The sequence below is a fragment of the Apium graveolens genome, chromosome 6 (genome assembly GCF_009905375.1).
Source record: "Apium graveolens cultivar Ventura chromosome 6, ASM990537v1, whole genome shotgun sequence".
NCBI classification, from domain to species: Eukaryota; Viridiplantae; Streptophyta; class Magnoliopsida; order Apiales; family Apiaceae; genus Apium; species Apium graveolens.
In genome coordinates this window covers 249,777,748-249,804,983 of record NC_133652.1, presented here as the reverse complement: position 1 = coordinate 249,804,983, position 27,236 = coordinate 249,777,748, and the positions used below count along the sequence as shown (strand labels likewise).

At 32.8% G+C, this 27,236-nt stretch overlaps 1 protein-coding gene across 7 annotated transcripts; it reads left to right on the top strand.

Moving 5' to 3' along the window:
• The first annotated feature begins 3,080 nt into the window (after nucleotides 1-3,080).
• LOC141667063 (protein translocase subunit SECA2, chloroplastic) lies at nucleotides 3,081-26,373 on the top strand. Of its 7 annotated transcripts, none has more exons than XM_074473408.1 (34): nucleotides 3,081-3,423; nucleotides 3,493-3,627; nucleotides 4,914-4,983; nucleotides 6,590-6,654; nucleotides 6,758-6,878; nucleotides 7,259-7,350; nucleotides 7,763-7,828; nucleotides 7,949-8,013; nucleotides 8,099-8,186; nucleotides 8,314-8,379; nucleotides 8,497-8,612; nucleotides 8,923-9,013; nucleotides 9,559-9,642; nucleotides 9,748-9,840; nucleotides 9,952-10,047; nucleotides 10,286-10,371; nucleotides 15,957-16,035; nucleotides 16,138-16,251; nucleotides 16,489-16,584; nucleotides 16,673-16,724; nucleotides 16,830-17,116; nucleotides 18,392-18,447; nucleotides 20,057-20,174; nucleotides 20,258-20,338; nucleotides 20,638-20,717; nucleotides 22,830-22,884; nucleotides 22,961-23,030; nucleotides 23,145-23,334; nucleotides 23,428-23,551; nucleotides 24,828-24,902; nucleotides 24,977-25,151; nucleotides 25,500-25,574; nucleotides 25,795-25,905; nucleotides 26,014-26,373. In XM_074473408.1, the coding sequence occupies exons 1-31, from the start codon at nucleotides 3,232-3,234 to the stop codon at nucleotides 25,136-25,138; spliced, it is 3,165 nt and encodes a 1,054-aa protein (XP_074329509.1). In that variant the 5' UTR covers nucleotides 3,081-3,231; the 3' UTR covers nucleotides 25,139-25,151; nucleotides 25,500-25,574; nucleotides 25,795-25,905; nucleotides 26,014-26,373. The 7 variants fall into 7 exon arrangements, with proteins under 7 accessions (XP_074329509.1, XP_074329510.1, XP_074329503.1 ...); XM_074473409.1 differs by having other exon boundaries at nucleotides 16,661-16,724; nucleotides 18,403-18,447; nucleotides 20,064-20,174; XM_074473402.1 differs by having other exon boundaries at nucleotides 16,661-16,724.
• The last annotated feature ends 863 nt before the right edge of the window (nucleotides 26,374-27,236 follow it).

The window sequence follows — 27,236 nt, the reverse complement described above, 5'->3', positions numbered from 1 at the left end:
TTGACCGATTAAAATTATAAAGAGTCGACGTATTTGAGTTTATTTCGAATTCAAAATCAGAACTTAACCTATTTTATACTACATGATCCCGCCGAAAATAAATTATCACTGTCTAGGTTTAGTAAATTTAAAATACAATTTCGACAAGAATATCTTCCTAATAAGGCCAAATATTTGTAATATCTTACATTAATAAAAATAAACTTGTTTGAGTTAATTATGTGATCAAGTTAAAGAAAATTGATAAAATGCATCAAACGTACTAACTTCACAGGTGATATATTATTGTTTTTGAGACTTGACCCAATTTTTAAAAGGATTCGAAATTTGACATAAATTGCAATAAGATTTGTTAAAATTACGAGAATATTCTAAATTAATTTATTTCACAATTCACTTTTGAACTAACTTTATAATACTGTTCGATGATGATTAATTTGTAAATAGTTAATCCTAAAGTACTACTTCGTATCATTCTTTTTTTAAAACAAATTAACCTACAACTATAAAATAAAATTTAAATTTTTCATTGATTTCTGTTATTCGGAAATGGTAAGGAAGTGGACAATTCTTAAAAAAATATAGATGATTTCTTGTATAGTTTGATTAAAAATATATTTGTATTCAAATATTTGTGAATGAAATTTTAAATTTTACATAATTATTCAATATGACATGGTTATTAAAAGTAATTATTAGAAAAATTATAGTATTAAATCTTTTTTAAAAATATAGTATATACGAGCAATATTAATTAAGGAAGCTAATTTTTAATTATGAAAATTATCATACAAATACTTTAAATTACTTAAATATTGGTAGCGGCTGCGGGTTATCTACGATAAAAAAAATTACTTAAATATTTATAATATTTTGAATAAATTTAAAACTATACTATATTGTGCCATTTGATCTGATCTATTTTATAACAAGTTTGACTAATATTTATAAAATTCTATCAAAATTGAAAAATACTTAATTTTTGGAACATAATATACAATGTTTTCACATTATTATTAGAGAAAATTATTAGGATCATGATCGAAACAAATTTGAAAAGGATTTGAACTATGGTTTTAGTAGAAGTTCTCCTTCGAATTTTAAAAAAAAATCGTGAATACCAATAATTAGTCTTTTCAATATATAAATTATTTTTATGTCAAAAAATTGATAGTCGGTTGAGTAAAATTATATTTGAAGTATTCTTAGTGTTACTACGACTACAATGTATAAATAATTGTAATTTACTTATTAAATAATTATAATTTTTGAATTAGTATAAATGCATGTTATTTACGTAATCAATTGACTTAATAGATGTAAATAATGATCAAACATATATAATAAGATATTTAGCATTTAAATAAAAGTGTTCAACGTAATTTTCTCGAAAATATAAGAAACACTAATTTATATACATAGACACGCATATATAACTTTATCTTTACTAACTATAAAAGTTTCATTGTTAATGTAGTATTTGGATTCTTTGATACATCACAAGAGAATATCATAAATATTTTATGTTGTGAAAGTGAGAATGGTCTATTGAATATGAGATTCAATGTATTAAAAATTAGGTGAATTATGTTAATTTTCAGATACAACATGTTAATAACTAGGTGAAATAAGTCAATTTTAATTGATGGATTATGAATTTGACAATTATCCGACGTCTTATTAAATTAGGACTTTGTTCAAAAGATTAAAAGTTAAGGACTTCTTTCAAATTAATTTTTAATTAAAATTAACTTATATTAACGATTTTGTAAATTTAACTTTGCGGAATATTATGATTACAAATTTTTATAACTTCAGTTATGTATTTTTAATCTTTTATAATTGAGCAATGTAATTGTAAGTTAGTAGCGATTTCGGTATTAAAATAACTCATCACTCACCTGACAAAAATATATCTCGTTACTCATAGTTTATTTGATAAAAAATTAAAAATTTTGTTCAACTCTCTATTCAACATATACGTTAATGTTTAGTTTACAACATAAAATTATATTTTATGAACTAATTTTTAATTATTTTATTTTTAACATACATCGACTATCATGTATATTCTCTTAGTATATACATTCACAGATCACCCGTCACAAACTATGTAGTTTGTTAAATGAATTATAGTAGACATGTTGTTTCATCGATGTTGTTTTAAATGAAAAGCATACATATTAATAAATAATTAATTTATATCTGATATACATGATACATGCATAACATTCATCAATAAGAAAATAATAATTGCATGGATACTAACAAAATTTAAAAACATGTGAGATGTGAGTAGTACGGGTTATTATATTAATGTTATATAAGCAGTAATAGTTTCGAAGATAATATAGATATAGATAGCGTCTCTGACAAGTCACAACTCACAACACAAGTCACTTGCACATAAAACATACGTGTTGTCCTTGCTAAACACGTGTTGTCCTTGCTAAACAATTACTAACAAAAAACAATCATAAAGTAATATATGAATTAAATAAATTTTTTTACAAATTTATATTATTTTTTCGTAATTTACTTTTAGAAAAAAAATTAAAAAATCAACATTTTCAGTTTTTCTTGTAAATTTACTATTTTCTTATAGATAATTTAAGGCATTTTTTATTTGAAAATATTTATTTGCATTTTGTTTGTAAAATAATTTTTTTAACAAATAAAAGATCATAATTTTATAAATAAAAAATCTTGAAAAAAATATTTTCGCAAAAAAAACGTATTTAAAAAAAAACCTCTTTTAGAGGTCGTTTAGTTAAAGATGTGGTCTCGGTTTACAATCAGGAATCGGGTTAAAATGGTATGGGTATCAGGTATCATATATGATATGATGTGTTTGGTTGTTTGGTTGAGTACTGCAATTAATATTTTTAATTAAAATATATTAATTTAATAATTTTATTTTAATGAAATATATTAATTTTATTATTATTTTAATATATTTTAGGCTCATAGATTTCTTTTAATATTAAACATAAATATTTATTTACTTAAATAGAAATTAAAATAATAAAATTAAAATTATACTCACACCCCTTGGTTATCAAAAACCCACATCTCGAGAATATTGAGAGTGAAATATTAGGATCGGAAGGGCCGAAACTCATACTTATTCTAGAAATTAGCGAACCTAACGACTTCGATTCAAACAATTAAGAATCTGTGTAAGAGCAGAGGAGTAGGATAAAAGCGGCGCTCATATTCAAATTCGCCAAAATGCACAATATGTTCACTGCAATGTCAAGTCTCTCCTCTCAATACACTGTAACTCCAATATTAACACACATACAATCTCACAGCCACCCAAAAATCCCCCACAATCATGCAAGAATCACGTTCAGGAGCGGACCCATCTCCTCCATATCTACCAGAACCGTGCGTTGCTGTCTGTTTGTTGCTTCTAAAAAGGTATGCCCACCACCTGTTTGACGAAATGCCTCACTGAATATTTTGTATTAATTTTGATTTCGTTTTCAGGGTAATACTGGGGGCGTTGTGAAGAATTTGACTGATATTGCTAGCTCCAATTATTGGGTTGTTAAGGATTATAACCGCCTTGTGAATTCCGTTAATTCACTTGAACCCGCAATTCAACGGCTTTCTGATGATCAGGTTAGTGGTTTCCAATTATTTATCAGTTCTGTGGATTGAAAATATAGAAATATAGGCTTGTGTGCAAATACGAACTATTTTTAGCAGCAATTGTACAGGTAGTGAAGCTTGTGTGTCTTGTAGCGAATTCAAGTATTACATCTACTTCTTAAGTGAATTTACACCTTGCTCCCGAGTTTTAAAAAGGGAGGAAATCAAGTGGATGGTAAATAAAGTAGTTTCACTTTCACTCATAATTGCTCACGTGTTTTTAAAAAGAACGAAACCAAGTGGTGATGAATGCAAATTTGACATACTTTCGATCCATAATTTTCACTCCAAAAGTGGGATGAAAGTATATTATCTCCTTATCACTTACTTATTTCCCTTTTAAAAATTGAGAAGGGCGCTGTGTTTATTGAACTTTGATTGTTGATTGTAAACTACGTTTGTATTTCTTTATTTCAGTGTATTTGATATTTGTCTTTGAATTTATTCGTTATATATGTATTATTTTAAATTAAAAAGCCGAACAATGAAACTTGTTGGGCCAAATGTCCCACATTATACCTACTAAAGTTATTCTCAATTAGGATATATTTAAGAGCCCAAAGAAAGACCTTATTATGTAAAAAGGAAGGGCTTCCCTATAAAAACCTTGTATTCCCCTTACTTAAAAGGGGGTTGGAAAATAATGTATTAAAGTAGAGAGAGAAGCTCCACATGAGTTCTTATGTATTAACTCTAACTAACATAAATCTCGTGCGATGTACTGTTCCCGTTAATATTTTAAATTTTTATTTATTCCGTTATATTATATTTTTAAAATATTTATATAAATATATAATGATTATAAATTTATAATAAAAATAATAGAATAACTTGTGGTCGTAATTTAGTAGAATAAATAAACTATTTCTAGTAGTTTAACGATTTAGTAGTTTAGCAGATATATAACACTAATAACACTATTTATTTATTTTTTAATAATAGTATAAGTTGTATTCGTAGTTTAGTAGGATAAGTAAACTATGTTTAGTAGTTTAACAATCTAGTAGTTTATTGGATATATAACACTATTTATTTATTTTTGTAATAATCAAAATCAGGGAATAACCGTTGAACCAAATTATACCCCATTCCGGTTATTATAATATAGTATAGATAGATTAAATATATCATTAAACCTCCTATTAATTAAAATTTAATCATTGTTACTTAGATAATTATAATGAACTCAACAAAACTTATTAGAAGTCATTTGAGTATGCTACATTTACAGTTACATTTGGCTTTTGATTATGTAGCTGGCTGCAAAAACAGTGGAGTTTCGCAATAGACTGGCACAAGGGGAGTCACTTGCAGATATTCAACCTGGTATGTGATACAATTTTTTCTTTATTTCACTGAAGTAATTCATTTTTTGGGTCAGTTTTCTTTCCAATTCAGACATAGTGTTAGGTACGGGTATAAATTACCCCCTCCTTCCCAATCATTTTGTCCACTGACCAAAAAAGACGTTTTTAGCAATTTACTATTATTATGTTTTATTTTTTTTATCTACACTCGAATAATACAATAACTATAATATTTTAATATACTTGAAACTTAAATTAACATTAATTATCAAATGTGGACTTTCATTTTTTAAACAGAAAAGGTTTGCGTTCATGTGTCTAAATTAGCTTCAATACTATGTGGTACTTCAGCTGGAGCATTACTCTCCAGAAATTTGCTGTCAGCATAGTTACTCCGACTCGGCAATTCCGGCCGCCGTTTGCGTGTCGACCCGACCCGACACGGGACACGACCCGGAATACGTACCGGATCCGCCATTCAAAAATCCGACCCTTCGTTCTCGTCGTTGCAAACATTTACAAGTGATATTTCAGATCTTTACTTTTACTGATATCACATGAAAAGGGGAAGAATATGGTGGAGAAAGAAGGCATAGAGATGAGGATATGACAGAGAATTGAAGCCGGGAGAAAAGGAAGAAGATGTAAAGAAATTGAAGAAAAAGTGGATGACTGTATATGTATATATATGTATAAAGTCTATGCTAAATAATTGATGTACGTGGACAGTTCTATGTCCACATTCAATTTTGAGATTAAAAAACTGAAGCCAGCTAGCTTCCACAACATCTAATGTATAGGTTGACTTATATTAATAAGAATTAAGTGTCACGTGCTAAAGTACTGTTACTTTACTTTAATATTATTATCAATTTTACCAAAGAGTATTAATAAAAGTTATATAAATTTACTAAAAATGAAATATAATTGATATCTATAATATAAAAATAATAAATATAATTTAAATTATGACGTGTCCCTGTACCCGTGTCTAAAATTCGGACGGTGTCCCCGTGTCCTTTTTTTCGGGGTTGCTGTCTCTCGGATATGTGTCGTGTTTGACACTCCGTACCCGAGTCTGAGCAACTTAGGCTGTCAATGAATAACCGAGAAGCTCTAGCCAAATTGTGAGCTACCCAATTAGTAGATCACTTTAGTCTTTACAAAATGTAATGTTACTTTACTCGATGAATCAAGGAGTTTTTGTACATTGCTAAATGTGGACACGTGTTTGGAACATGTAAAACAAGAAACGTGATCAAAATGAACGGGACGGAGGGAGTATAAATTACCAAGTACAATTTTGGTAAGAGAAAGCATAGAAATCCGGAATACATAAAGAGAGAATTTGGAGAGATTAGGGCAAAAAGGATAAACTTTAGAAAGAGAAAGAGTTAAAGATAAATAAATAGTAGAGAAAGAGAGAGTTCATTATTATTCACTTTCAGCTACATGAAGGCAATGCAAGCATCCTCTAGGCTCTATTCATTGTAAGCAGTTACGAAGAGAGATGTGATTCTACATTTACGCATTCAATACATGACCTGCATCATATGCTACGATTAAATACTATTTACCAATATCATGACTTTTTATATTCTTATTTTTTTTGCAAAAAAAATCAGAAGCATTTGCTGTTGTTAGGGAAGCTGCTAGAAGGAAGGTTGGAATGCGTCATTTTGATGTGCAGGTTTGAATCAGTCCATAATGACATGTAGAAGCATGCTTGAAGTTGATTTCTCTTTGCTGCTTGGCTTACTTGAAATATTCATGTATTCTCTTGCATTTGTTAGATTATTGGGGGTGCAGTGCTTCATGATGGGTCTATTGCTGAGATGAAAACTGGGGAAGGGAAAACCTTGGTCTCCACATTGGCTGCATATCTTAATGCCTTGACTGGAGAAGGTGTTCATGGTAGGCCCTTTGGAAGTTGTGATTCCTTTGGAAATGAATATGACATATAACTATCTCTATATGCCCTCTTGGAGAAATTTCGAAAAATAATGTAGATTCTGACTCTGTTCTGTTAATTGTATCTTGTTTATGTATAATGTATCTGACTAAATGGTTTTTTATTAAATTTAATCGAGGGTCACTTGTAAGAGTATTGTACTTAGACTGGAACTACACCTTGTGACTTGTTAAAAGTTTCTTTCAACTTACCTGATCAGCGGATGTAGCAGAGGAAAGACTAGCTGCAATTTTTGGGCCAATTCCCCCTTCGTACTACCTAAAAATGAGATTATTTCCGAATCCGAGTTTGCTTCTTACATTTTTCTTCCATTTTTTTGCAGTGGTAACAGTTAATGACTACCTAGCTCAAAGAGATGCTGAGTGGATGGGCCGTATTCATCGTTCCCTTGGCCTTTCCGTCGGCCTTATACAAGTAATTTTAGATAGTTATCATAATCAAACTATTGCACTTTCTTAGTTTTTGCTGTTCTTCCTTTAGTTCTAGTTAGATATGATTAATTCGGCTCAGCTTAACGGTTGCGTCACTCATGCAGTTCAAACAAATGTATGACACCATGTATATGTTTTTGTTACTAAATCATATTGTGGATTTTAAATTTCGGACCATGTATGGTATCATAAGATGCAAACTGTTAACACAATTATCTTCAATCATAATTCCAACTGTTGTACAAGCTAAAGCATGACCTAATCTCAATGTTTAAGTAGCTACGAGGAAGCATGTGCTTTATAAGGGGCTGGGTTTATGTCAGGAACTCTACTTTTTTGATTTTCAACTTTTCACTGGGTTCCCTCTGATATATTTAAAACATTTGTATATACAGAGAGGGATGAAATCTGAGGAAAGGAGGCGCAGCTATGGATGTGACATAACATACACAAATAATTCAGTTAATTTCTAGTTTCTTCTCGTGTGTTTTACTTGTTTTTTTATGGCCAGTTGGAGGTATTTAACATTAAAGAAGTATTTTTGTTTCTTTTGTGCATCTTCCTCTTTATGGTCACTTTAGGAACTTGGTTTTGATTATCTACGAGATAATCTTGCTGGCAGTAATGGACAACTTGTGATGAGATGGTACTTCTCTTAATTTGCAGTCCTCGGAGATTATCTCTACTTTTCTTTAGTTTTAATATTTTTCTTCTGTATATGCACCGTACAGGCCAAAACCTTTCCACTTTGCAATAGTTGATGAAGTTGATTCTGTCCTGATCGACGAAGGAAGAAACCCTTTGTTAATTAGCGGCGATGTAAATCTTTTCTCGTCGGGCTATTGCTTTGAAATTATTGTCTTGAAGTTTTTTATGTACCTAGTTAATGGTAATAAGAATTAAGAAGAATGTATATCTTAGGCTTTTTCTACTTTCCATATTTTAGGCAAGTATGGATGCTGCAAGATATCCGGTAGCTGCAAAAGTAGCTGAGCTGCTCACACAAGGACATGTATTGTTTCTTGCCACCATTTCCTGTATTATTTTATTTTTTCATTTTTACTAGTTCAGCTCCATATATAATTTGCATTTAATATCTTGGAGCATTCTTATCGTGCTTATTTTGCAGCACTACAGTGTGGAGTTGAAGGATAATTCAGTAGAACTCACTGAGGAAGGAATTGCACTTTCTGAGATGGCGTTAGAGACAAATGACCTTTGGGATGAGAATGATCCTTGGGCTAGGTAAATTTTAACCTCTAAATTCTGCTGCCACTCTGCAAGCATTTACCCTTGGCAACATTTCTCATCTAAAACAGGCCGACTTTATACTTAGTCCGCTGAATTTAAGTTTCTTGTTACCGTTGTTGGTACTTATTATGCCTATCCATGTTACTTTTGTATCATTTGGGTGTGGTATGTTAGGAGCCTAGAAAGAACCTAGCATTCATTGCTATGGTGACTATTTATGGTTTTCTAAATTCACATCCCAAAAACGAATTATATGTCTTTTTGCTTTGACTATTATTATTGAGATGTATCGACAAAATTGCAGATTTGTTATGAATGCTTTGAAGGCCAAGGAGTTCTATCTGCGAGATGTCCAGTACATGGTCAGAGAAGGGAAGGCTCTTATTATAAATGAGGTATTACAAACACACACTTGTTTATCTATCTAGGTAGCATCATTTTGTTTGATTAATAATTTAGCTAGTGATCTCCTGTTAAAAAATCAACTGTTTTTCCATTTCATTTAATCTTTCAGTCTGTAACAAGTGAATAGTAGAAAAAGCAAATCAATAATTTAAATCATTGTCTGAGTGTTGTGATACATAAATATGATAGATATCCGAGATTCTACACTTTGGAATCATTGCAATTCATAGTTCAGGCAAGGAAGATTATTACCTTTGAGTTTTCATACTAGTAATTGTGCATGTTTTACTCTTTTGTTAATTATTGCAGTGCCATGAGGTTCATACTATTCTGAACGCTGCAAAAATCAAGGCATATCTGTTATAATACAAAACAAATACATACTTCTAATGATAACTGAACTGTTATGAATCATCACTAGAGCTTCATTCTACAATATTCGGTATCTTAACAATCACATATTTAGATTTCATTTTCTGTGTTAAAATCTACTTACTGTTCCTTTTTCCACGATATTTTTTAAATCTGTTCGCAGTTGACAGGCAGAGTTGAAGAGAAAAGACGATGGTCTGAGGGGATTCACCAAGCTGTGGAGGCTAAAGAAGGTTTACGGGTTCAGGTACGTCTTTGCTTCAAAAATGCCTTTTTAGGGTTTTCTTAATATAAAAGAAGCAGAGCTATGCCATTTTTTTAATAAATTGAGATTATTAAGTACGCTTCATAGGCTGATACAGTTGTCGTGGCACAAATCACGTACCAATCACTATTTAAGTTATATCCGAAGCTTTCAGGGATGACAGGAACGGCAAAGACAGAAGTATGGCTAATTCTTTTTTCTGAATAATCTGCTAAGCTGTTCATTTCTTGTAAAATTGTAATCTCCACGCTAATATCTATGTTGATTTGTCATGATATTATATTGTTTCAGGAGAAGGAATTCATGAAAATGTTCGAGGTGCCAGTTATCGAAGTACCTACAAATCTTCCAAATATACGTAATGACTTGCCTATACAAGCTTTTGCAGTAAGACAAGCTCTCTTTTTTTTCATTTTTGTTTTTGGTATTTATGAATAGAAGGCTTTTTAGCAAATCTGATCCTGAGTTTATAGCTAAAACCTAAAAAAGTCAAGTTTCAATGTACAAAAAATTGAAAGTTGGGGTCATTATACGCAGGGTATAAAGGCAGGATGACAATTGTCAGTAAACCTAAAAATATATTAATCCATACAAGCTAACATTTTTTCAATTTTTGGTTTCTTAGAATGCAAGAGGAAAGTGGTCATATGTTTGTGAAGACATCGTGTCCACGTTTAGGCTGGGTCGACCCGTGCTTGTCGGCACCACTAGGTATTCCCTTTAGCATTTGTATCTTATATGTAAATTTCTTGCTTATCGTCTTTTATTCGGCCTTTTATCATAGAATGTGCTCATTGTTTCGTACTATCTGTTTTTTCCAAATGGCGTGGTCACGGCAGTGCTTCAGATATCTCCACAAGTACCATGTTAAATAAATAACTCGTCCAAAACTTTAATGATCTTAGGAGAAGCCGCTATTAGTAGCATATCCTTTAACACTTACCTTCACTTGATAACATCCTCTAATGGGCAAGAGAACTAAGGCATCCATACAAATTGGAGACTATTTGGGGCACCAGGGCTTGAGCTAGAGATCCTCGGCAAACCAACATTTACTACTATGTTAGATGACAAACTATCTTCAAAAACGTTAAGGTGGTGGGAGAAGCCACTAAATATATCAAACCTTATAATATACCATTGTAGTTGAAGTGTACACACACAGATGCAAATATTTGTATTCCATAGTAAGATACATTACACCTTCAGTGATATGTTACAAATTAAGAATTAATCTTGTCACTGTATATCTCTTTATTTAGTCCAAGCATATATTGTTGAAAATTTGTGCAAACTCTATGAAGATTCTGGAACTGTTGAGATATTAATTATGCATCTATAGGTTCATGCATTAGAAAGTTCTTGTAGTTTCTTGCATTTATTATCTATACATGGAACCTGAGTAGACTTATGCATTTAATAACTATCTAGAATATTCTATTTCTACTATAAAATGTACTCAGCAGATTTGTATCAAATCAGATCTCAGAAATATAATATATTTTCATCAAAACTTCTGCCTAATTCTTTAAGATTGATCTTGGGCTTGTAGTTAGTGGTTCTAGCTACAAATAAGAGAGTGGTTTGTAATTCTCTCAACTTGGTATCAGAGCTGTGTTATCAGCTGAACTGTGAAGATTGCTTGCTGTCAGAAAAGTTGCATTAGGCAGAAAACAAAGTGCAGCTGCCAGTTCCTGTTTTTTTTTAAAAGTTTGAACAGATGGATATCAATGGTGGAGCGTTAAATCAGTTCGGGATGGAGAAACTTACGAACAACAACTATCAATACTGGAGGATGTGTATGAAGGCGTATCTCCAAGGATAGGATCTTTGGGATATTGTCGATGGTGGTGATACAGATTTGCCTCCGGACAGTCCTGAAAATTCTGAAGCACGAAGGAAATGGAAGATTAAATGCGGAAAAGCGTTGTTTGCATTGCGAGGCTCTATTCACAAAGATCTAATTGATCACATCCGAGATAAGGAATCTCCAAAGGACGTTTGGGACACATTGGAAAAGCTGTTTACCGGGAAAAATACTGCTAGACTTCAGTTTCTGGAAAATGAACTAGCGAATACAAACCAAGGGAGCATGACAATTGCTCAATACTTTCAAAAAGTAAAGAGTTTATGTTCTGAAATTTCAGAGCTTGATCCGGACGAGCCTATCAAGGAGGCACGAATGCGCAGATATCTTGTTCGTGGCATAAAAAAGGAGTACACCCCATTCTTGACTTCAATCCAGGGATGGGCAAATCAGCCAAGCATCGTCGAATTGGAGAATCTGCTAACCAATCAAGAAGCTCTTGCAATGCAAATGGCGAAAGCTTCAATTTCTGAACATGATGGCGCGTTGTTTGCTAGAAAACAAAGGTATAACAATCATAATTATAAGACTTGGAAGGCAAATAATTTTAAAGAAACGAATGACTGGAAAAGAAAGGGTTCCGGCAGTGAGGAGCAATGGAGACTCAAGGATTCAAATGAACAAAGAAACTGGCCACGAAATAATTTTAAACAAAAGGAGATGAACTCAGGTGCTTCACAGTATGAGACAAGGAAGAAGATTATATGTAACAGGTGTGGCAAATTTGGGCATATAAAGAAGTTTTGCAGGTCTAGAATTGTCAAAGAAAATGCTAACATCTCTGCAAATGAAGATGGAAATCGTGATTGGGAAACATGCCTTTCTACGGAGACAATCAGTTCAGGAAATTTTTCTCAAGAATATGCATTGACTTCGTGTGATGGAGGCACTTTGGAAGGAGGCATGGCAACCATCGATTACTCGCGAGATTGGATCATTGACTCCGGTTGCTCTCATCATGTAACAGGCGACATTTCACTACTATCGTCTCAGAAGGAACACAAGGGAAACAAAGCAATTATGACAGCAGATAGCTCAGTTCATCCTGTGAAAAATGAAGGGCATGTTAAAATGAAGACCATGGATTCAAATGCTGGACAAGTCACTCTAAATGATGTATATCATGTCCCTGGTATGACAAAAAATCTGATCTCTGTATCTCAGCTTTCAAATTCTGGAAGATATGTTTTATTTGGCCCAAATGATGTCAAGATTTTGGAAAATATCAGAAGTATTGAGGCTGATACAGTGTTGGAGGGGAAGAAAGTTAATTCTCTCTATGTTTTGATGGCAAGTGATGCTTTTGTAGAAAAGACAAGCCGACAAGATAAAGCATCACTGTGGCATGCTCGTTTGGCTCATGTGAGCTATGAAAAGCTGAAAAATATTTCAGCAAATAACATTGTTAACGGGTTGCCTAATTTGGGAAGTTTTCATCATGATGCTGTGTGTGAAGGATGCCAATATGGCAAAGCACATCGTCTTCCATTCGGAAAATCTTCAATAAGAAGTACAGAACCTTTGCAGCTGATTCATTCTGATTTATTAACAAGCAACGCAGCAAGTTATAGCGGTCTTCACTATATGCTTGTAATTGTTGATGACTCTACAAGGTTATCATGGGTTTTCTTCATGAATGAGAAGTCCGATACTTTCTCAATCTTCAAACAATTCAAGAGGAAGGTTGAAGGGGAGTTTCAAAGAAGGATAAGGTGCTTGCGCACTGATAATGGAGGGGAATTTATATCAAACCAGTTTGCTGAATTCTGTGAGATACATGGAATAAGAAGACAATTTACATGTCCACGAACATCGCAGCAAAATGGGGTCGCTGAACGCAAGTTAAGACATTTACAAGAGGTAAGCAGAAGTTGGATTCATTCAAAAAGTCTTCCCCAAGAACTCTGGGCAGAAGCTATGCAGTGTGCTTGTCATGTAATAAACCGATTGCCCTCAAAAGTGATCAATATGAAAACTCCGTACGAGCTTCTCTACAATGAGAAACCCTCAGTTTCTTATTTCAGAATCTTCGGTTCTACATGCTATGTTCATGTTTCTGATCAGCTACGCACTAAAATGGATGCTAAGGCTAAGAAATGTGTGTTTGTGGGCTATGATCCTAACAGAAAAGGATGGCGATGTATGGATCCTGAAACACGCAAGGTTGTGACATCAAGAGATGTTGTCTTTGATGAAGCAACGTCTTACTATGTACAACCTATATTAACGAAGCTTGCAGATCAGTCAAATGATGAATTTGAAGATGTACAAGACAAAACAAATCCTCGAAGTCCAATCGTACCTCAAAATGATTGTGAAAGTGAAGCACATCATGAAGAAGATAATGGAAATCAAAGAAGTGATCAGCTGCCTCGAATGTCGCAAAGAATACGCAAGAGAAATGAAAGGTACAAGGATTATACTATAGGAGCTGATTATGATAAAATTACAGAGTGTTTCTTTGCTGGCCCATTTGATGATTCCGAACCAACATCATATGAAGATGCTAAAGGCAGATCGAATTGGGAAGCTGCGATGGAAGAAGAAATGTCAGCACTTTACAAGAATGAGACATGGGATCTAGTTCCCAAACCTAAAGGTGTAAAACCGATTTCCTGCAAATGGGTTTACAAAGTGAAGCGTAAAAATGATGGAAGTGTTGATCGGTATAAGGCGAGGCTTGTGGCCCGTGGTTTCTCTCAAAAATATGGGCTGGATTATGAGGAAACTTTTAGTCCAGTGGCAAAAATGACATCTGTTCGAGCTACTTTATCTTTGGCAGCCTCAAAAGGATGGAGACTTTGGCAGCTAGATGTAAAGAATGCATTTCTCTACGGAGATATTGATAGAGAAATATATATGGAGCAGCCTTCAGGTTTCAAATCAAAGGAATTTCCTAATTATGTTTGTCGACTAAAAAAAGCAATTTATGGGCTTAAACAAGCTCCGCGGGCCTGGTTTGGAAAAATTGCTCAATATCTAACATTTTGTGGTTATGTTTCCTCAAGTGCTGATGCTAGCTTATTTATAAAGAAAGATTCGAAGGTGCACGTTCTAGTGTTACTATACGTCGATGACATGATAATAACGGGTAATGACGAGCAAGAAATTAACAGGTTGAAAAATGAACTTGCTATTCGTTTTGAGATGAAAAATCTAGGAGAATTGAAACACTTTCTTGGTTTGGAGGTATCAAGGTTCAAGAAAGGTATTCTTGTTTCTCAAAGTCAGTATGCTAAGAAGATTCTTGAGAAATTTAAGATGATTAATTGCAGGCCAGCAGCTACTCCAATGGAGTAGAATTTGAAGTTAAGAGCTAATGTTGGAAAAGAGCTCAAGAATGTAACAACGTATCGGACCTTGGTTGGGAGCTTAATATATTTGACAATCACAAGGCCTGATATTTCATTTCCGGTTGGAGTTGTTAGTCAATTCATGCAAAAGCCAAGGAAGCCTCACTTGGATGCAGCTAATAGGATACTTCGCTATCTTAAGCACACAATGAATTATGGGCTGATGTATAAAGAAGGAGCGGAGATTCTACTTAGTGGATTCACTGATGCAGATTGGGCAGGTGATCCCTCATCAAGACGATCTACTTCTGGATACAATTTTGACCTCGGTTCAGCTGCAATCTCATGGTGCAGCAAGAAGCAAGCTACTGTTGCGTTATCAAGCACAGAGGCAGAATATAATGCTGCGACACTTGCTGCACAGGAGTGTGTATGGTTAACGAGACTGCTCAAGGATATTTCTCACTCTAAAATGGAAGCAGTGGAGTTATATTGTGATAATATGAGTTCGATTCGTCTAGCTTCAAATCCGGTATTTCACGCAAGAACTAAACATATCGAAGTGCACTATCATTTTATACGGGGGAAAGTGTTGCAAGAAGAAATTGACCTCGTCAAAGTTGATACAAACGAACAACTTGCTGATATATTTACGAAGGCCTTGCCAAAAGCGAAATTTGAGTTTATTCGAGCACAGCTTGGTTTGGTTTCCGAAGTTCGCACAAAGGGGGAGTGTTGAAAATTTGTGCAAACTCTATGAAGATTCTGGAACTGTTGAGATATTAATTATGCATCTATAGGTTCATGCATTAGAAAGTTCTTGTAGTTTCTTGCATTTATTATCTATACATGGAACCTGAGTAGACTTATGCATTTAATAACTATCTAGAATATTCTATTTCTACTATAAAATGTACTCAGCAGATTTGTATCAAATCAGATCTCAGAAATATAATATATTTTCATCAAAACTTCTGCCTAATTCTTTAAGATTGATCTTGGGCTTGTAGTTAGTGGTTCTAGCTACAAATAAGAGAGTGGTTTGTAATTCTCTCAACTTATATAATACCTTATTTTAATTTTGAGACAAATGATCGAAAGATTCCTAAGCAAATTCAATTTTATTGTTGATGCAGTGTTGCAAATTCCGAGTACTTATCTTCTTTGCTGATGGATCGAAAAATCCCCCACAATGTCCTGAACGCAAGGCCCAAGGTAATCTGAAAATTTCATTTATGAAACCTTAACTTGGATGCTCTGAATTGCTATCTGTTATATATACTCCTCCGGACTCCTGTTCTACTTCAATTTTTGTAGTATGCTGCAAGGGAGGCTGAGTTTATTGCTCAAGCGGGGAGGAAATATGCAATCACCATATCAACAAATATGGCCGGAAGGGGCACTGACATAATTCTAGGTGGAAATCCAAAGGTAGTTGTTCTCCATTGAATGCGATTCTGAGGTCAGAATTCCAAAATAAGTCTTTACTGTATCAACTTTTGAAGGCTGAATCTCAGAACTAATCTCTGTCATATATAATTATGCAATGTTCTTAAATACCTCTGAATTTCTTCCTTAATTGTATAATGGTGATAAGCTCCCAGGCAATTATCGTAGGTAAAATGTATGATGAGGTAACCTTTTCTTCTGCATTTGGAAATGTTTCAGATGCTTGCTAGAGGAGTTATTGAGGACAGATTGCATCCTTTTGTCACTAAAACTGATCTTGATGCTGAGAATGATGGGAAGACTATGTCATCTATGGTAACAGCATGTAGTTAGATTCAGCTGAAGCTGGTGAACATTTATGATAAGTATCATATCTCATTGACTGGTTCAGGTATTGTCAAAGATTGTGTTGGGACCATCATCACTAGCTTTGCTAGAAAGGACAGCTCTAATGGGTAATCTTTAGTAAAGTTTTAGTTCAGATGCAAAGAATTATCTAATAGTATTAGGTCTTTCTTTTACTAATTCTTTATTTTTATTGGTATAATTTTGCAATGCAGCTACGTATGTACGCAAAAGTAAGGGACGATGGACATATCAGGAGGTAAAGTCAATGATTTCAGATGCAGTGGAGATGAGTCAGTCAATGGATTTGAAAGAGATTGAGAAACTTGCTAATGGACCATTGGATATGTATTCTCTTGGCCCTTCTATGGCACTCACTTATCTATCAGTTTTAAAAGATTGTGAAGTTCACAGTTTTAAGGAAGGATTGGAAGTGAAAAAACTCGGGGGACTTCATGTGATTGGAACTTCACTTCATGAGTCCCGCAGAATCGATAATCAGGTAACTGTCCTGGACATAACATATGATTAAACTAGCCTTGAAGTTGTGTGTGGTACTAACTTCTTGTTTTATATTCAACTAATTTTCTTTAAGAAAGTGGGAGATGTAATTAATGGATACTACTGTCGCTTTTATTGTTTAACTGTTATCTATACGCATAAGTAATTAGCTGCCAGAGAATTTATTAATGTGCAAATACAATCACACACACACAATGTACACATAAGAGAAAAGCTTGTGAAGTGCAGCATTTTAGCTTACATTACATGTAAGTAAAACTGCAAACTGTTACTTAATATAGTTTTTCATATGGCAGGTTCTTATATACTATATTTTCTGATCTTGTGTTGCTTCACATTCTCTTTTTTGTCATTTATACGTTGGTTATGTAGCTGTCAACCATATTAATTATCTTTAAAATGGTTAAGAAGCTTGTCTATATATAGCTGTTGCCGAGTTTGTAAGTGCACTCGATTCTACAGAGCTTCCAGCTTTAAAATCTTGGAATGGCAACGTTTAGCTTTGTACTGTGATTCTTGTCAGAAACCAAAGATTTCGAAGTAGAATCTTAAAGATTGTAGAGAGAATTGCAGAGAAAAGAAATCAAAGTTACAAAACCTTAACTTGAACAGTAGCGATTTAGGATATATGAACTAAGCTGTTCTTGAGAAAGCCGTAGCTGAGAGAAAAAGAGGGTTGGTGGGCATCTCAATTGAAACTCCTTTTCAGCAACTTGTAAAGATGAAAACGTTTATCAGTCTAAACTTTGTAGAGAAACCTTGTAAACATAAACTACTAAAATTTACAAAAATACATGAAGCTAATACATAAAACATAATGCATAATGCATGGAACTATTGTGTAAAGGAGACTTGTACAAAATCTTTTATAAGTTTTTGAGATGGTTACTTTTACAGTGCAGTACATGGTCCTGCATGTGGCAGCATGGAGGCCCAGGATATATGTGTGTGACCCTACTAAATTGATTTAGGCCCTTCAAAGTTGAGTTTTAGTGCAAGCGTACATTCATTTTAAAAAAACAGAGTTCGTTGGGAACTCCTATAGTCCTATGTACTTGAATTTTTTAACTCTAAAAGCCCGTGTCAGTGACCCTTTTTTGGTAAAGAGGCCGGTTGAAAGTAATTTTCATTTTTGAGGCTTCAGTTTGAATTGGTGTAAACCCGAGCATTTCTATTTTTTAAAGATTGCTAAATTATATCTATTTAATTTTCAATTTCAAGCCTATAGTAACTATTAATTAAAGATTATCTGAAGCTTCGTGGCAGGGCAGGCAGGCAAGGAGATCCTGGATCAACACGGTTTATGGTGAGGTAAACAATATTCACTTTTGTGTTTGTCATAAATATTTAGGAAAACCTTGGCTTTTTAGAGAATCCTGCTCTTATTACCTCTTTTGTTTTGTGTTTTTCAGAGCACTTCTGTTTTGTGTTTGATGTCGCTGGTTTGTCCTTGTTACCTGTTATCCTGTTGTATATTTATTTCGACATTAAACTCTTACTTCTATAAAAAAAATTCTCTAATTCCCTTCTGTTTCGGTATTCCTATTTGCGTTTTTGTCTTTGTTTTAATTTTATAATTTTTTGAGTGTCCAACATATCTTCTTTTTGGTTTTAACATATTTGTTTATCCTTTTCTTATGATATATCTTTGTACCTTTTTTCTATCCCTCCCTTTTTTTTATATTTGATATGAACTCATTCGGATCATGCAAGCCACTTTGGCATAACAAATCATCACTGGTGTCAACAAGCGATTGATAAGGCTGAATTAAAATTACCTAATACTTAAGTTAGACCAGCTGTGTCAATTTTTACTTGAATCTTCCAATTGTTTTTTTAAACTGTGTGAATATAATACTTGAACTACGTTGCAGGGTACTAAAATATTTACCAAAGACGTTCATCCTAAACGTTGTAATATAACAAACAACCTAATGTCTTAAATCGCTCAGTCAATACCGACTCAGCTTAGTTTTTGCCCCAATAATTAAGTTTTGTTGGGGAATCAAATTTATCTTTGAAGAATACAAATTCTACTTGTACTTTAAGTAGTAGATATATGCAAATGCCTTTTCATTTCATGTTGGGAGATGACCGAACTTTAGGGAACCTTTACAAATAGTAATTTTTTAATTTAGGATGGCAGATGTAATGAAAGATTGAGCAGGAAACGGGAATATAAATAACTCTAGCTTCACTATATATATTCGATATATATAGTATCTATGTAACTTTTACCAACTTACGTTTAGTGTACTTTAATTGCAAAAACAAAGTTTAATATTATATTTAAATATATTAAATATAATTAATATCTTCCAAATTGTGTCACTTTGTCTATCTACTTTATGTAATTTTATAATTAATGAGTTTCTTAATAAATCTACCTAATTTTATTTAGGTTCTCACAAATATTAACATAGCAATGTTTTTCTTTCCTCAAACTCCACTAGTGAACGGCTCAGCTCTTTCTGGTTGTGTGATTGGTTGAATTGCTCAAATATTTGAGTTTATAAAATGTTGTATATATTTCTGAAGTTATATATATCATGATTATATTTGAACTTATTATTAAATTAATCGAGAATGTAGTTTATCTAAATATTCAAATCAAATTTATGTTTAATCTCTTATAATAATATATATTTACTATGTTATAAAACTATATTGTAACTATGTAATTTGCGCACATGCACATACATGTATCATAAGGGAATTTCTAAATTAATTAGTTTTGTCCCAAGTTTGTTTACAAATAAGTTGTGAACCTTGTTCGGATTTTTTTGTTAGGAAATTCTTTATTAGCTTATTGACATACGTATTATGTATACCATTTTACGGTATAGGTTCTTATAAGTTTAACAAGTTAATGGTATAGCTTATTCTATGTTTGTAGCCACTCAGCCTAGATGTGTTGCAGCTTGCAGGATGAGATGTTTCAGAAATTTAATTTTGACACTGCATGGGCGGTAAATCTGATATCAAGAATCACAAACGACGAGGATATGCCAATCGAAGGTGATTCAATTGTTAAGCAGGTGAGCAACTTGGTGCTTTTTTTAAAGCTTATCTTTATCTGTTTGTGTCCTTGACATGAAGTTGAATCTTTGCAAATTTTCAGCTTCTTTTGCTACAAATTAATGCGGAGAAATATTTTTTCAATATAAGAAAGAGCCTTGTAGAGTTTGATGAAGTTCTAGAGGTACGCGTGACAGTAACAGTCTAATTTTCAAGTTCTATTTTGAATTGTTCATTAAAACCTTGGTTTGAAGTTTAGGTTCTAGAATTTTACTTTCAACTCATGATTATTATTTCTGATAAAGACATTTGGAAGTCACTGTATTTATTTGAATTTAAGCATGTTAAATAACTTTGATCACCCTTTTTTAACTTTGATCACCCCAAAAAACTACCAAAGTTTTTATTCTAATGTATGTATTAACTTTTAAATAATTTTTGCATTGACATTAGCTGATTCTAACATTTGAGTTCTTTAATCAGGTGCAAAGAAAACATGTTTATGATCTTCGTCAATTAATTTTAATGGGGGATTCTGAATGTTCCTCTGAGCAAATATTTCAGTGAGTTTCTTCGTAATTTACTCCATACATCAGATATATCAGAATATAAGAGAAGTCAAATCTTTTTTAGTCAAGAACTGCTACTTATATTTACATAGACGTACTACGACCTTTAGGTTAGCCTATATCAGGCTAAGTAATCCTGGGCGGGCAAAGCTTTGTGGCTGATAAGTCAGGTGCCTGAGGCTCCAACAAATGAGTAGACCCCAATGTTTATTTGAGTTGGGTTTTCTCTATTCTTATTAACTGTTTTCATTAAAAAAACTAATAAAAAACTTTTCAATATTTATTTCCCTTTATGCTTGTGCTTACTTTCTTTACTATTCCCCTTAAGCATGATTCTCTGCTGGATGCATCGGTTCCCGTATAATATTACTCTACAGTTTCTCAACAATCTCTATTTAAGTATTACAAGTATCTAGAAAATGCTCTAATAACTAAAATTTCAGATTCAAGTACCATTTTCTGTTATTCACAGTATGTTGTAATTAATTTTAATTAATTTTAATCCATTATACATATTTTGTTGTAATTTGTTATTTTCTTGAGATTCTCATACCCTTTAATTAGCATGATATTAGCTACTACTTTGTACACCCATCTATGATAGCATTGTCTTTTTTTTTGCTGTTTGGTGTTTCATATGTTTAATGCCTGCCTTTTAAAGTTCTTACAGATTTAATCCTACCATCCTTGCCCCTTTGTATTTACTTTTTTGCCTATTTGCAAAAGCTCAATTTTTTTTTTAAATCAATGAATTATTCAAATGATTTCAATAATATCCATAAGGTACTATATCTTATTAAAATTTTAAGATTTTCTCAATAGTCTCACATATAAAACACAAACAAATAATTTCAATCCACTCTAATCTAAATACATATAAACTCATAAATAACATATATATAAACATTTTCCACTCCCGTTCCTCATCACCATACTCACTCCCGTGGGGTATGTCTGGTGATGAGGAACGGGAGTGGAAAATGTTTATATATATGTTATTTATGAGTTTATATGTATTTAGATTAGAGTGAATTAAAATTATTTGTTTGTGTTTTATATGTGAGACTAGTAGTTTATTAATTAAATAGGTTATTTATAATAAAGCACAATTGTTACGGGCCTTGGTCCATTAGGAGGTCGTTTGGTTCACAAGACGTTATGAGTTTGGAATAAGGAATCGGGTTAAGCTGGTATGAGGTTGAAGAATCATTCTGCGTTTCGTTTAGTACTTGAATGAAATTTATTCAATTTAAATATTTTTGATCCATTGATTGCTTTAAACTTTTCTATATTGCACATGTCGAATGCAAGTTATTATACAACTTACAAAAGAAAAAATTAAATATAAGTGATTAAAAAATATTTAAAAATAAAATTTCAATATTAATTTATAATTTTTAAAACAGATAAAATATTGCTTATTAGAATGAACGAAACCCATACCTTATACCAGAATGAGCCGAACCAAACGACCCCTACGTTATTTATTACGGTTTCTATTCATATATAAGCATTGTAATCCCCACACTATTACGAAGCTTTGATTATACATTTCTTTCTTGAAAATAATATTATTGATTTTTATTCTTGGGAATCGTATAATTCATTGCTTTAATCCTTTTGTTCTTGTTTTATATTACAAATCATCTTTCTAAAATTCTGTCCTGCATCATCTGGTTTGTCTTGAAGATGACTTGAATCTGAAAATGATTATCTGATGATATGTGAATATGAAGTGATCATTTTATTGAGGTACAGTCTGCTCGGGAGTAAAAAACAAAAGAATTTTTATGTACTATTTACGTTTACCTCATTTATTGTCGCCTATTCGATGATTTGGTCAGAAGGAACTCTTTAGTGTAACACATAAGCATTAAAGGGTTCTGCATTCATCAGTTAAGATTTGTTTAAATATTACTGCCCTAAAATTTTCTATCCCCAATTAATAATTTATGAATAATTCTAATTATGTTGACTATATCGAATTCTTTACAATTCATTGGTCCATGGTTCAATGGTTTTGGAGGATGCTTCTCACTCCACCTATCTTCCTTTATTTTTACTTAAAGACATGGCAGCTACTGAAAGAAATGGCATGCGTGTTAGGTACATGCAGGCTGTGGTAGATGAAATCGTTTTTGGAAATGCCATTTCATCAAAGGTAGTTATGTCCCTCTCTAGAATGTGTTCTCAGTGTTTTACCTTCTATTTTTATTATAATTTAATTTCAACTACAGCATCCGAGAAACTGGAATCTGAGCAAGCTATTGGAGGATTACACAGGAATTGCTGGGAAGTTATTGGATGGTGAGCTCTCTAGCAATTGTGTCTGCTTTTAAGTTTATCTGAAATATATATGTGTATATACATGACAAAACATTCGTATATATGTAATGCTATAATAACTTAAACTTCCTCCAGACTTCTCAGCAGGGATCACTCAGGAAGCTTTACTCGTATCACTAGAGGAAGTTTCTAAATTGAGGACTATCAGTATTAATGACTATCAACTTCCAAACTTGCCTTCACCTCCAAATTCTTTTCGAGGTATCCGCAGGAAAAGCTCTTCATTAAGGCGCTGGCTTTCCATTTGCTCTGATGACTCAACAAAGTGCGTTACATTGATAATATAGTACTAATGTTTTAGAGAATATATGTATTTTTTAACCTTACGCATAATATTGGTCACTGTTATCTTTTGTAGAGATCAGAAGTACCGAGTAACTGCTAATCTGCTTCGCAAATACCTGGGAGATTACCTGATTGCATCATATTTAAACATCATAGAAGAATCTGGCTACGATGATTCCTACGTAAAGGAAATCGAGGTTAGTACTACTACTAGTTAGTTTAAGATGCTCTACAATGTGGTCACTGCAGACTTCTGTTCTTAGATGTCCAGTCATATTGACTTTACTTTAACTGTCTATGTACATTTAATTATGTTCTGGTCGTAGGGTCTGGGCGAGGGTTCTTCTTTTTCCTTGGCAGTATGTGCGTATTGATTATGGACCTGCAAATAGCATGCATTGTATTTGACTGCGTGACTACTAAAGATATAAATTTGAAATAGCATACTAGTTCACGATCTACTCTTTTGGCTTTCCATTTATTTGGAGCATTGTCAACTCCATTCGAGATTAAACTTCATATAGTATTATCTGTTCACAATTGCTGAAAACATTAGTTGTGTGAATCAAGTACCATCCCTCTCATGTCCTTATGTTGTACACCAAATATCCAACATGTATCTTGAAAAAATATGGATATATCTTTATTGTACTACCTCATGAACGAAGGGGCTAAGACTATCTGTCTATCTATATGGTGGCAAATAGGAATTTATTACTCTTGTTTGTTATAGTATTCCTGATCCTAGATCCTTGTTTTGTATGTTAAATAATAGAAATTTCTGATTAAAATGAGTATCTGCGTGTATTTGTTTCCCATATTTGACCCCCTTCCATTTAGAAAGTTATGTCTGAGTTGTGATTGTGATATGTAACAATTTAAGACTTATTTAAACCAAAAACTAAACTGTCATGTTGCAAGTAAACTAAATTTAACCTCCTCTCCATTTCTTACTTTAGTCCTTGGCTGAACAGCTTCATCTCTTTCTTAGCCTCCTCTTCTTCTGTCAGATACTCAGATATATGGAAGTAAAGAAGGCATAAAAGGAGTTCAAGTTTTTTTTTTTTGCTCCATTTCCATTCTCCTCCGTATGATTCATCCGAGTATGATCTATACATGTGTAAATAATTTTTTCTCGCCTTTATCTCTCCTTTTAAACTAATGTTGGTAATTACAAACCACCTCTAGGTGAATGCTCATTACCATATTAGGAGGAAAACAAGTTGTCTGTTCTGTGCTGGAAAGATGTTAATGAATTAGTTATTTTGTTCTCGTATTATCATATTTGTGTGGATGCATATGTTTGTAACAAGTTGTCTGTTCTGTTCTGGAAAGATGTTAATGACTTAGTTATTTTTGTTCTCGTATTATCATATTTGTGTGGATGCATATCTTTGTAACAGTTCTTGTTTAATTGCCTTTGTGTAATTTGTTGTTACTGACACATATTTTTACTATTTTTGTGGACTTCAGAGAACAATTCTTGTGAAGACTTTGGATTCTTACTGGAGGGATCATCTTGTAAATATGAATAGACTAAGTTCCGCGGTATATGAAGCTAGTTGTTGATGTACAACCTATGTGGGTACCTTTACAGAGGCTTATAAGCGGCTTTTTTGCAGGTCAATGTGAGGAGCTTTGGGCACAGGAATCCTCTCGAAGAATACAAAATTGATGGTTGTCGGTTTTTTATTTCAATGCTCAGCGCCACAAGGAGGTTAACTGTTGAAGCCTTGTGCCGGTATTGGTCATCTTCGATGGAGTCGCAAGAACTATATGTCTGAGTAGTGAATGGCTGTAAGTATGAGTTTTTTCCAAGTTGACCATCATTTTTATTTCAGCCAACTTGTATAGTATGTTCATCGACTCGGCTCTCATATTACAAGTAATCATTTGGTAGTTGATCATTTACTTGTGGAGTTGTGGTGACCGCCACTCAATAGGCATGTTACTTGAAGCTTGACAAGTGCAACTGACATTAATGACAGGTTGTTGGGTATTGTACTAGAGGATCTGACCATTTAAGAAGTTGGACCTAAAACTTGAAACTGTTCATCAACCTTGCCCTGCTTGTTGTGCATTCAGTCTTTCCAGCTTCCCCTTTCAGGCATGTTAACAAAATGATTTATGTACTCTTTCATGCAGGATTACCTTTGAAACTAAAGATACTCTGATTAATAAGTTCACTTATAATCAGTCCATTCTTTCCTAGGATACAAGGTAAATTTTAGAACTATTAGTAGATATAAGACAAGTTTCATGTTTGGATAAGCAGCGAGTCTTGCACGTAATGAAATTGTACAGCACAGTGTTATGTTATGCTAAAAGGAGCAAATAACTTTTCATGTACGTGGTTGGTTAGTTGTCCAACTGGATGACTGCAGATTTTTGTCTTACAATAGCATTAAAAATGAGACTGTTATTTTGTTACTTGTGGCAGGTCCTTTGCAAGTGTTCCTTGAAATCCAGAATCCACTCAGACTCTAAAAGGCACTAGTGATGAAGTTGTGCCATTCGGTTGTGCAGAATGGACAAAGCAAACACGAAACAGGTTAGAAAGATCCACTTACATGAAGGCCACACACCGAAACGGTCTTCTTTCTTTGCCAAGATTTAGCTGCTGATTCGGATTTCGTAATTAACAATGGTGCTTATGTAGATGATGGCACTACAGAAGTTTCTCAAGATGGGTAGCCGAAACACAATGCACCATTGATATCTGCTCTTTACTGGTCAAGACTGCCAACCTCTTCATTTACATTCATACTGAACATCTCCCATACGTAGGAAATATTGTAACAGAGAAAAGGAAAGAAAATACAACCAATAATTCCAATTTGCAACCATTGTGAGGTTACTGTATCTCCATATTTTTAGCTTGCGTGGTTGAATGTGGCTATTGGAATGTTCTTTTTGTTTTGTTTTTCTTTTTTTGAACAGTGGGAAGTTGAAAATAGCACCTGGGTTTTCACTTCAGTCGAGACTCATCTTATTAATAAGTCTGTTAATATTTTTTTAACTCTATTGCATAGATACTTATTAAACAAATGCCTTTTTAACTCTTTTTTTTGCCAAACCAAAAAGGAATTCTTTAACACTCACAATTTCGTTTTTATATACTTGTACATTCTCTTTGGACTTTCAAAAATCTACGTATTCTACACTGATTTAGAAATATTAAAATTTGAATACAATTTAGGATTTGGGCTCTAGGGCCTCAACCATAGAGTCTAAACCCTAATTAAATTTAGGGTTTGGGCCTGGCCAAATTTTAATCCAGAGAGTAAATTAAATAATTTTAAATTTTAAGTGTGTACCTTAATTTAGTAAATTTTATGGCCCACTAATTTCTTTTTGGATTTTGTAATTATTTAAATATTTAAATTGAAATTAATAAAACTCTAATTTAAGTAGGAATTATGAATTAAATAATTTTCATTATTTTAGAGTTCGACAATAACCTAAATGAGTTTTCTTTTAAAAAAAGACTTAATTGCAGTTTGATAATCTCAACTATTATTATCTTTCACAAAAATGATTCTTTTATAATTGTTGTCACTTGATCGACTCAATTATTAATTTTTAATAAATGATTACATTACGTCAAATTTTTTTAATTGATGTTGATTAATTCACTTTTTAATTTTATTATTGTATTTTGATGTTTGATGGCTCAATTATTATTTTTTACATAAAAATTACTCTTTTATATATTGACATTTTATCAATAAAATTATTGTTTACCAACAATTAAACTCAAGTATATTTTTAAAACGTCCGAATGACTTTGAGATTTTTATTATATATATATATATATTATAAATGTCTAGAAACTAATATTTAATTACAAGATATCTTGAAAATATAAGAAACAAATTTTTA